Raw genomic sequence first — 12,136 nt, forward strand, 5'->3', positions numbered from 1 at the left:
GTTTGCCAAGATATAGCGTCTATTCTGTATATTTTAATTTGGTCAAAAATCATTAGATTCACATCATCATAACTTTTTAACACTGATCTCATGACCGGTAGGTGGCACTCTTCCTAAATTTGGCATGTGCCCTCAGATCATGGTACTGATGAAGTGTACGAAGTTTCGTTACAGTAGATCAAAGTTTTGCCAAGATATACATTATAATTTTGGGTCAATATCAATAGACTCACATCATCATAACTTTTGAAAACTGATCATCTGAGCCAGTTTTTTAATAATTGAACAAAATTTGAAGTATGAGTAGCATAGTAACAAATTCTAATGCTTTTGTTGTAATAATATGTACTTTGTACTTCATTAGCTGTTAACTGTTAAAGTTTTATTTCCTTTGCTGCAGCTGTTAATATTTCTTGTGCTTCATATCTTGCTGTGCCTGTAGATGTTTATTAGGTTGCTCTTTCATGCATGTCTTATTTTTGTAGAAGATAGAGAACAGAGAGGAGGCTGAAGTACCGATTCAATCCCAGACACCTCCCGTCAAACTGAGACGCCCATCGACTTCCGACGGGCCCCGACCTTCATCCACACCTCCGGTCATCGCTGCTTCTGGGATGAAGGAAGATGAGGATGAAGATGAGAAGATAATGGCAGAGCTAGAGGTAAAAAGCTTACATACATCTGTCGGATAGATGAAATGGTGTTATTGTCACAGTTTCTTATGAGTATGTGTACATACGTATATGATGACACTGAGGTACAAAAACTCTTGATTGGTCTGTTATTCAGTAAATAGCCAAGAAATAATTTGTTTTGCTTTGTCAAGACTTCAATACCACAGATTTGGGAATAATGTGTTGTTCATTTTCCTCCAAACTTTAACACGTCAATGCATTATTCCACACACACCAACACGACAGGCGTTTCAGAGAGCCCCAGTGAGACTGAGGGTCACTGCTGAGGTCACTCCTAACAGTGTTGACAGGGCAGGCCAGTGGATCAGCAACTCTCTGTGGAGAGAGGTAACGTGTTAACTGCCAGTCCTTCCTCTCAGGCCTTCCTATAACTTCTGCCATTGAGGTTTTTCCTGAACCTTGCTAATGCACTCTGACACAAAACCTATTAATCCGTCATCTCTTCAAGTCTTTAACCAGCTCTGCTACTGCATGTTATTAATAACTTCTGCCATTGAGGTTTTTCCTGAACCTTGCTAATGCACTCTGACACAAAACCTATTAATCTGTCATCTCTTCAAGTCTTTAACCAGCTCTGCTACTGCATGTTATTAGACAGCTTGAATGAGGTTTGGTTTTGAAACTTGGCTATAAAAAACACATTGGGAGCTAAATATGTTTTTCTAAGTGTTTCTTGACTTGTAATATTTGATATGTGAAAGTCTGTTTCCACCTAAGAGATTTTATAGTTTCTAAAAAATGGCAAATGTTTCTCTTATAATCTCTAATCTATTATAATATAATATAATATAATATAATAATAAAATGTTATTGTATAATATTAAAATTCATATTAAAATAATGAAAATACTTAATTGTTTTATTTAATAATGTATTACATTGATATAATATTAAATAAAGCAGTTAAGCATTAAGCAATTAAATATTATACAATAATAGTTTATTTAATATTGTTATTATTAAATAAACATTAAATAAAATGTTAGTAATTTAATATTATATTTTATTATTAAAGCTATTAAGCCATTAAATACGGTATAATAATGAACATATTTAATAATAATTATAATTTTTTATAATTAATAATTATAAATGTAATTATAAATAATTATGAAGATTATAAATATACACTTTTATAAATATACAGTACATTATTAAATTATATTATATTACATTATTAAAATATATTATTAAATAAAATATTATTTTCTCACAATTGCAAATGTATCTCTTAATTGCTTTAATAATATGTTATCGAATATTAAGCATTAAATGTTATATAATATGTATTATTATGTGATTATATAATATTTATTATTTATTTATTTCATATTTCACAGTGTGACTCTTTCTTATTTTGAACTTTCTCACAATTAGTTTTATTTTTACTGTGTAAAAATAAAACTAAGGTGAAAATGGGCTTCCATACTTAACACCAGGTGGGACACTGGGAGTTTAAGATATCTCTCATAATTTTGAATGAAAAGTCACATATTTCCTCAAAGCAAGCAATAACAATATGCATATAATATGTTAAAACATTTTAAATAGAAACTCTGTAACTGCAAAATGTACATGCAAATAATTATTATATCTGTCATTTTTACAGATATAACATTCTGACATTACAGACAGTTCACTTTTTTTCTTTTGATGCTAAGCAGTTGGAATAAACAGCATGTATCAGTCAAGGTCATCTCTTTTTCTCTTTTGTTATGTCAAGCTGTGCCTCTTCTTCACAGCGACAGTAATGTTGTGACACTGTGGTAGCAAATCAATTTTAACAAGCTTAAAGTCTTTAAAGCAAAACCTTCAAGAGCCAAGAACAAACAGACAACACAAAAAACATGTCAGCTACTGCGGTCTAAATGAACTGCTGGCTTTGCCCGCTCATCAGTCTCGACAACTTTTCCATACACTATATGTTTCATAACTATGTACGTACCTCATTTTCACTCGTTCCATTTACTGTATCAACAAGCTATTAGTTACAGGACACTATAGTGAAATTGACCAGTGAATTCAGGATGTCTGAAGAAGAAAACTGGTCTACTGGTCTGTTTGACGGTGTTGTTATCATCTGAGATATCTGGACAGCCTGTGTCTGTATATACGTATATGTGTGTGTGTGAATCTTGTTGTCAGCCTGCAGAGATGCATTGTGATGATTACTACTAATGTCTCACAATGAAAGAAGTGTGAAAGAGTGCTAATATCAGCTTCCTTGCACACATGCAGGGTGTCAGTCAACACGACTGCTGCATGCTGCTCTGTAGAGATTCCCTGTGTCTCTTTCTTTCATTCTTATGAATGATTTCTATTTCTATTCCTTTGCTCTTTGATCCAAAACCTAGCAAACTGCGTCTCTGTCTACATTTGCAGCAACCGAACCGGACTGTAATGGATCATGATGCTAAGCTAACGGCTTGGTTCTGCTGCGCACTAATGTGTAGTACATACAAAAATGGATGGAATGGTGTAATTTCAATTAGACAGATTTATTATCTTTCCATTTTCAGTGCTGAATAAATTTCTATTTTATATTGTAACCCAGCTGCCATTAAAATGGGGGACAATATCCCATAGACTTACACTGAAGGCGAGACCCAAGCCGCGTTTAGAAGTCGGAATATAGTAAAGACCAAGCTCTTAGACTTTTGGACACCCTAGCAACCGCATAGCAACGGCCTGACAACCACCTTCATTAACATAATGCAACACTCACATATGTTTAATGTGCTTTTAAAAGCTTTCTTAAATGCTTTATTTAACAGTATTATGTAATATTAAATAAATCAATTAAGTATTTATATGTTAAGTATTATATAATAATTCTAATTTATTTAATAATAATGAACAACATTAATAAATGACTGCTATTGTTATTAATATTTGCACTATTAATAATAATATATTATTTATTTCATTTTAACTGTTTTTATATTTTTTATCAAATAATATTATATAATATTAAATAAAGCAACTAAGAATTAAGTAGTTTTACTAAGTGTTAATAATTATAATATTATAAATAATAATAATAATAATAACAAAAGTCAATATTAATAATAATAAATTATTACTATTAGTTTATTATTATTATTATTATTATTCTGTTTATTTCTCACATTGTAACTATATTTTTATATTTCTTATATATTATTATAATATTGAATAAAGCAATTGAGTATTAAGCAATTAATAATAATAGTCAATATTAATAATAATAAATAAATTACACATTGTAACTAACTGTTTTTATATTTCTTATTCATTATAATAATAATAATAATAAGTGAATAAATTATTACTATTAGTTATTATTATTATTATTATTCTGTTTTTCTCACATTGTAACTATTTCTTATTATATAATATAATATTGAGTAAAGCAATTGAGTATTAAGCAATTGATTATAATTATAATAATAGTAGTCAATATTAATAATAAATTTATTATTATTATTAGTTAATAATAATATTTGCATTATTATTGTTATTTTTTTCTCACATCGTAACTTTAATTTTTTATAATTCTTATTATATAATATTCTATAATAAAGCAATTAAGTAACAAAATAAAATGTTATATAATAATAATAATAACATTTATTGATAGTCAATATTAATGATAATAATAATTTGTTAATAATAATAATTATAATAAATATTATTATTATTTATATGGGCTTCCATTCCACTAACAGCTTACCAGTTGGGTCAAGACGCTGGAGGTTTATGATATCTAAAAGTTGCATATTTCCTCAAAGCAATCAAAAACAACGCACCTCTCACATATTCTTCAGAAAATTGTGTTAAACGGTCTTCATTCTCATCAGGAGCAGAGATGTTGGGCAGCTCACTGGGTTTTGGAGCAGAGCTTTTATCATGACACTCTTCTTCCAACAAACGTGAATTATTCAAACTCAGTCCCACGACTTAAACAAACACGGTCATTTTCCAGCCCAGCCCAGCCCAGCCTGCTGTTGTTTATTCATGTTTGTTCTCTCTGGTTCTCAGCCCGTAGGCACTCCTCCGGGCTCCGCCAAACTGGTGCAGCCATCTGCCGCGTCCCGTCTGCGGCACCTGCAGCAGAGCAGCCTGGAGCGCCGCAGCAGGAAACAGCAGGAGGAACTCCCAAAGCTCCAGCAGGGTCAGCAGCAGGTATTCCACTTCTAACAATAGCCTGCCGACTGACGCTCGCTCTTGCTGACTTTACCTCTGCTCTGCGCTAAAAGGCACGAGTCAGAACTGTTATTAAGTGCAAACTCATCCGTCGACTCCAATGACTGTAACACTTGCAGCCGAGCACGCACTTCCATAGAAGCTGCTACATCTCCCAGTTGCTGCACAGATGTTATGGTTTTTCACTGTGCGATGGAGTTCAGTATGCACAAGTCCTCTGTTTTCCCCGTATGCTCACAGATTACGTATTTTTCTCTTCCATGCTACATGAACTTTTCTTCCAGAACAAAACAGCACAATATAGTGTGTCACAATGCCAGGGAACGACGCCAAAAGACAGTCGTTATATTTCTCTCAATTTGTAGCTTGTTTCTTCTCGAGGAAAAAGTTGACATTTAGGCCAAAAATGTATGTTACGCAAGTACACAGATGCGAAAGCAGTGTTCACATACATTTATCGTTCAAAATTATGGGGTTGGTTAGCTTTTTAATGTGATTGAAAGTCTCTTTTGCTCACCAAGGCTGCATTTATTTGATCAAAAAACAAATTTGTGAAATATTATTACAAATTAAAATGGCTATTTTCTATTTGAATATATTTAAACATGTAATTTATTCTTGTGATGGAAAGCTGTATTTTCAGCATCATTACTTCAGTCTTCAGTGTCACATGATCCTTCAGAAATCATTCTAATATGCTGATTTGCTGCTTAAAAACATTTCTGATTATTATCAGTTGAAAACAGTTGTGCTGCTTCATGTTTTTTGTGGAAACCATGATTCATTTTTTTCCTTAGGGTTCCTTGATGAATAGAAATTCCAAAAGAACAGCATTTATTTCAAATATAATTTTTTCGTAAAATAGTAAGTGTTTCTAAGGTGACTTTTGATCAATTTAATGCATCCATGCTGAATAAAAGTATTAATTTCTTTCAAAAAAGGGACCCCGAAAATGTTTAAACTGTAGTGTACTTGCGTAGATTATTTTTTAGACCTTAATGTCCTTGAATATTTCAGAGAGGTTGTTGGCATCTCAGCTAATTGCCAATGAAGTCATAATGACGCCAGCTAATTGGGCAAACTGACATCCCTGTCCTTGTGCCATCTTTGAGTTTTCCTTTCACTCTTTGTCTATAATCTTAAAAGGAACACTCCACTATTTTTGAAAATAGGCTCATTTTCCAACTCCCCTAGAGTTAAACAGTTGAGTTTTACAGTTTTCGAATCCATTCAGCCAATCTCCGGGTCTGGCGGTAGCACTTTTAGCTTAGCTTAGCATAGATCATTGAATCTGATTAGACCGTTAGCATCTCGCTCAAAAATGACCATAGAGTTTCTATATTTTTCCTATTTAAAACTTGACTCTTCTGTAGTTACATCGTGTACTAAGACCGACGGAAAATGAAAAGTTGAGATTTTCTAGGCCGATATGGCTAGGAACTATACTCTCATTCCGGTGTAATAATCAAGGAACTTTGCTGCCGTACCATGGGTGCAGCAGGCGCAATGATATTACGCAGTTCCGTGATTATTACGCCGGAATGAGAGTATAGTTCCTAGCCATATCGGCCTAGAAAATCGCAACTTTTCATTTTCCGAAGGAAAAATATAGAAACTCTATGGTCATTTTTGAGCGAGATGCTAACGGTCTAATCAGATTCAATGATCTATGCTAAGCTGCAGCTAAAAGTGCTAGCGCCAGACCCACAGATCGGCTGAATGGATTCTAAAACTCAACTGTTTAACTCTAGTGGAGTTGGAAAATGAGCCTATTTTCAAAAATAGTGGAGTGTTCCTTTAAGTAACTATACTGGTCTGAAGCACTACATTTTGATGAGTACTCAAGCTGTCAGATCCCAGCTGAAAGAAGCTTTTGTGCTGTGCTTATGACAGGACAGGTCAAGGTGAGATAGCATACGTGACCTAGATACTTTCTGACATTGTCACTGTGATGCTTTAATGTGTCAAAGCTTTTGAAAGATCGGTCAGAAAAGAGAAGGAATTGGAGATGAAGACGTGTGCTTTGATCATGGTCAGGTTTGGCTAGATATCACCCTGGAAAAAAAGGCATTTATTGTAGGATATGTTGAAGTGAACATGAAATTACTTTTTTTTTCATTTTACTTTCTTAATCTGACATATTTACGGGGGGAAAACACTTGAGATTTTATCCATAGAATTTGATTGGATTGTAAAAGGTGGGTGTTATATATCAGAATGATTTTTGTTTTGGAATAATGCATACTAAATCATGGACAAAAGGATCAGGAATGTGTATTAAGAAAGTAAATAGGGTTAATTTATGCTTATTTGACACGAAACAGCTACATCATGAATAAAAAAGACCAGGAACGCGTACTTACTTACTATTAAGTAAATAGGGTCAGTTTAAATTTCACTTTATGATTATTTGACAGCTTCTAATTTAAAATCACTTAACGTTAAGAGGAAAATATGATCCAATAATGTACAGAAGAGTGAAGAGGAAAGGTAAGACTGTAGTGTTGCACAGTCTCTATCTATCAGAGCAACTCGCAAAGTCAGCGCTCCCCAAAATCCATCCTGAAAGCACGAGAGGAGAGAGATTGTGTGCGAACCCTGAGGAAAGGAAGTGAAAAATTGAGTGGAAAGACAGAGAAAAGGAAGAGATAAGACGGTGAGGTTTGGTTTCTGCTGTCTCTCTCTCTCTCAGTCCTGCGGGGTTAATCGACAGACTATTAGCTCAGCGTAAGCTCCGAGTTAGCCAACCCGCTGCAGACTGTCTGATGCACTCCAGGGGCAAATAAATGTCTCCCAAATCAAAATAGTGAATATTTTAATTGGCAGTGATATGACTGCAAGATAAGATGTTTTACAGACAAGCCAGTTGAAGGAACAGATTACCTAAAAAGGAGAATTGCCATTTTCTCACCCTCACGTTGTGCATGGCTTACTTTCTTTTGTTGCAGAAGAAAGGAGATATTTAGAAGAATGTTTGAGCTGCTGTTTTGAAGGTGATTTTTATTGCCAGGCTCCATAAAGGACAAAACTGTTGAAGCTCATTTTCGCTTCTAATAAGCTTCTAAATAAGAAAGCTAATTGCAACTTCATGTCTTTATAAGAGAAAAACATCAGAATTGCAAGATGTAAACTTAGAATTTAGAAAAAAGTCAAAATTGTGACGTGAACTCAGAATTAAGAGAAAGAAAATCAGAACTGCAAGATTTAAACTCAGAATTCAGAGATAAATGTGAAAAAATGTAAGATTTAAACTCAGAATTCAGAGAAAAACATCATAATTGCCAAATTTAAACTGTTTCTGACGTTTAAGAAAAACAAGAATTGCAAGATTTAAACTCGGTATTCAGAGAAAAAAAGTCACAATCGCAAGATTTAAACTCGGTATTCAGAGAAAAAAAGTCACAATCGCAAGATTTAAACTCAGAATTCAGAGACAAACATCATAATTGCGCAATTTGAACTGTTTCTGATGTTTAAAAAACAGAATTGCAAGATGTAAACTCAGTATTCAGATAAAAACATCATTATGGCCAATTTTAAACTGTTTCTGATGTTTAAAAAACAAGAATTGTAAGATTTAAATTCACTATTCAGAGAAAAAAATTCAGAATTGCAAGATTTAAACTCAGAATTCAGAGAAAAACTTCATAATTGCAAAATTGTAACCATTTCTGATGAAAAAAAAACAAAACAAGAATTGCAAGATTTAAACTCAGTATTCAGAGAGAAAAAAATCTGAATCGCAAGATTTAAACTCAGAATTCAGAGAAAAACATCATAATTGCAAAATTTTAACCATTTCTGATGTAAAAAAAAACAAGAATTGCAAGATTTAAACTCAGAATTCAGAGACAAACATCATAATTGCAAAATTTTAACCATTTCTGATGAAAAAAAAAACAAGAATTGCAAGATTTAAACTCAGAATTCAGAGAAAAACATCATAATTGCCAAATTTAAACTGTTTCTGACGTTTAAGAAAAACAAGAATTGCAAGATTTAAACTCAGAATTCAGAGACAAACATCATAATTGCGCAATTTGAACTGTTTCTGATGTTTAAAAAACAGAATTGCAAGATGTAAACTCAGTATTCAGATAAAAACATCATTATGGCCAATTTTAAACTGTTTCTGATGTTTAAAAAACAAGAATTGTAAGATTTAAATTCACTATTCAGAGAAAAAAATTCAGAATTGCAAGATTTAAACTCAGAATTCAGAGAAAAACATCATAATTGCAAAATTTTAACCATTTCTGATGAAAAAAAACAAAACAAGAATTGCAAGATTTAAACTCAGTATTCAGAGAGAAAAAAATCTGAATCGCAAGATTTAAACTCAGAATTCAGAGACAAACATCATAATTGCGCAATTTGAACTGTTTCTGATGTTTAAAAACAGAATTGCAAGATGTAAACTCAGTATTCAGATAAAAACATCATTATGGCCAATTTTAAACTCTTTCTGATGTTTAAAAAACAAGAATTGTAAGATTTAAATTCACTATTCAGAGAAAAAAATTCAGAATTGCAAGATTTAAACTCAGAATTCAGAGAAAAACTTCATAATTGCAAAATTGTAACCATTTCTGATGAAAAAAAACAAAACAAGAATTGCAAGATTTAAACTCAGAATTCAGAGAAAAACATCATAATTGCAAAATTTTAACCATTTCTGATGAAAAAAAACAAAACAAGAATTGCAAGATTTAAACTCAGTATTCAGAGAGAAAAAAATCTGAATCGCAAGATTTAAACTCAGAATTCAGAGAAAAACATCATAATTGCACTTCTGATTCTGTTTCTGAAATAAAAAGTCGGAATTGTGAAATAAAAGGTCACAATTGCTTTTTTTTAATTATGTGGAGGAAACATGCTTCCATACAAAACAGCTCCATAACAGCACTAGAAATGTAGAAAAAGGCATACAGGCTTGAATCAACATGAGGGTGAGTAAATGACAGGTTTAGTCTGTGGCTGGATGGATTCCTGTCCGTGTGTTGTTGACTGAGAGGACTGAACAGACAATCACCGTGGCAACCGTGGAATGAGGCAAGCAGCCCCTCTATAGCAACCAGCGGAGTCTGTGATACCTGCATTCCCACGCATCTATTAACTGCGGCTGCTCACTTGGTTCGATTTAATTCATCTGATTAAACTGGAAGGTTTGGGGTTATGTTCGCAATGGAATACAAGCATGCATACGCCGTTCCTGTAGCTCAAACAGCACAGCGCTACAAACACCAAGATCATTGGTTTGATTCCCCTGGGAAAGCAGGAAATGGTAACAAAATGTACAATTATTTGTATAAAAGTGTCTGTCAGAAGCATAAATGTAGTGGTATACTGTATGCTGACTATACGTATGCATTTAACCCGAATTTGAATCTCAATCAAGAAAACTGGTCTAAAAATGATTCAAAGAATCACAGCTGGTAACACTTGTTTATTAGTCAAGATGAGTGCATTACATAACATTGGATATTGTAAATAATACAAAACTCTCGTTGCAATATTTTAGTATTGTTTATATAGTTATAGTATTTAGTCATTTTATGCGATTTTTTTATATTTCTAATCAGTTTTAATTTTTTTTTATTTTTTTTTTATTTTTAGCACTTCAATTTATAATTAAACTTTTTTTTTATTTATTTTTTTTATTTCAGTTAGTTGCCAATACAATATTCCTTAAAAATACTTAAAAAAAAATTGTAATCTATTTTATTTATTTATTTGTTTTTTGGTTGTTTTATTTTTCTATTTGACTATTATTTTTCAAAAAAAAATTCCATTTTAGTTTAGTTTTTGTCATTTTAGTACTTCAATAAAGCCAATATAATGGCTTTAATTTATTTTTTATTTTAGTTTGAGTCACTATATTACTTCAGTTTATAATTAAATTCAATTAAACTTTGATTTGTCATTGTTTTAGTGTTAGTTATACAGCACTACTTATGCTACTATAGTCATGTCAGTCTTTATGCTCCACAGAAACCTTATGAATTCACTTATGAATCCACTTTAAACAGTGTTAAACCAGTGTTTTATGGTGAATGGCACATCTGTAAGTGAGCTGGAACTTGATAGTACTTGCTCTATTTGCTTTAAACTAGATACAGTATACTAACTAAATTACCCATTTGTTTTGTTGCAACTATAGTGAGTGATTAAAAACGCTGCTAAGCCAGCAGTACTGTACAAGCCAGAGTTTGTTCTCCAAAGGCACTTACACATTAGTTTTCTTCTAATACCCTTCTGGAAGGGCCTCTAATCTTCCCTCGACTGTGTGTGCGTTCAGACAGCTGTCTTGATTAGCGCCGACAGCAGATCAGTCTCGTCTGTGTGCTCACTGCAGTCTCAGCCGCAACAGGACACAGTTCCCAGTCATCAGTCAATGCCCAACAGCTCCGGCTTTGTTCCCAGGCAAAGATCTGGCTAATTTGGCACAGCACCGAGTGCGGCAGGCCGTCATCTCCCGGAAAGAGAGTCTTCACTTGGGCTTAATGGGAGGTCTGTGCCATGAATCGGACAACAGACTGTCTGGACGCTCGCTCTGCTGACCATTTTGGCTCAGTGAGCGCAAACACAGATGGCTGTGAAGATGCAGAGTTTGAAGGGATTATTTATTCTTGAAAGGTCAAATTGTTTGTTGGCCCTGAGTGAGAGATGTTGGAACTGGGAGTGTTTGTGTGTCATTTTCTGGGCCTCTTTCAGCGGTTGGTTTGTGTCTCGGGGGTGTTGGAGGACTTTGCTGTAGATGTTTAATAAGGTGGATGAAATCGTGCTTGTAGAGACACTCTCAGCGCTGCGTTCGCCGAGTGTCCTTAAACAAACTGAGCGCTGTGGGAAGCAGTGATGTGGAAAAATTATTCAGCCTGATATTCTAAGCCGAGTTAGTGCTGCTGTTGTGTGCTTTTGAGCTTAGCTTGCTCATTTGTTAGTGAATCATCTACATACACTACCAGTCAAAAATATGTTTGAAAAAAGTCTCTTATGCTCACCAAGGCAGCATTTATTTGACTAAAAAATGCTGTAAAAACAGTAATATTGTGAAATATTATTACCATTTAAAATAACTATTTTTAATAGCAAGATATTTTAAAGTGTAATTTATTCCTGTGATGCAAAGCTGAATTTTCAGCATCATTACTCCAGTCTTCAGTGTCACATGATCTTCAGAAATCATTCTAATATGCTGATTCGCTGCTCAGTTATTAGTGTTGAAAAATCAATGTTTTTGCTGCTTAATATTTTTG

General features: G+C 33.3%; 1 protein-coding gene across 2 annotated transcripts in view; it reads left to right on the forward strand.

The window, feature by feature from the left end:
• Positions 1–5,352, forward strand: part of LOC107599697 (SRC kinase signaling inhibitor 1-like) — a 50,104-nt gene extending 44,752 nt beyond the window's left edge. For both annotated transcript variants that reach the window (XM_016291379.1, XM_016291380.1), the window contains exons 18-19: positions 486–662; positions 4,716–5,352. In XM_016291379.1, the coding sequence (XP_016146865.1) occupies positions 486–662; positions 4,716–4,874 (336 nt within the window). In that variant the 3' untranslated portion in view covers positions 4,875–5,352. The remainder of the gene's footprint in view (positions 1–485; positions 663–4,715) is intronic.
• The last annotated feature ends 6,784 nt before the right edge of the window (positions 5,353–12,136 follow it).

Source organism: Sinocyclocheilus grahami, unplaced genomic scaffold (genome assembly GCF_001515645.1).
Source record: "Sinocyclocheilus grahami isolate Dianchi unplaced genomic scaffold, SAMN03320097.WGS_v1.1 scaffold270.1, whole genome shotgun sequence".
Lineage (NCBI taxonomy): Eukaryota > Metazoa > Chordata > Actinopteri > Cypriniformes > Cyprinidae > Sinocyclocheilus > Sinocyclocheilus grahami.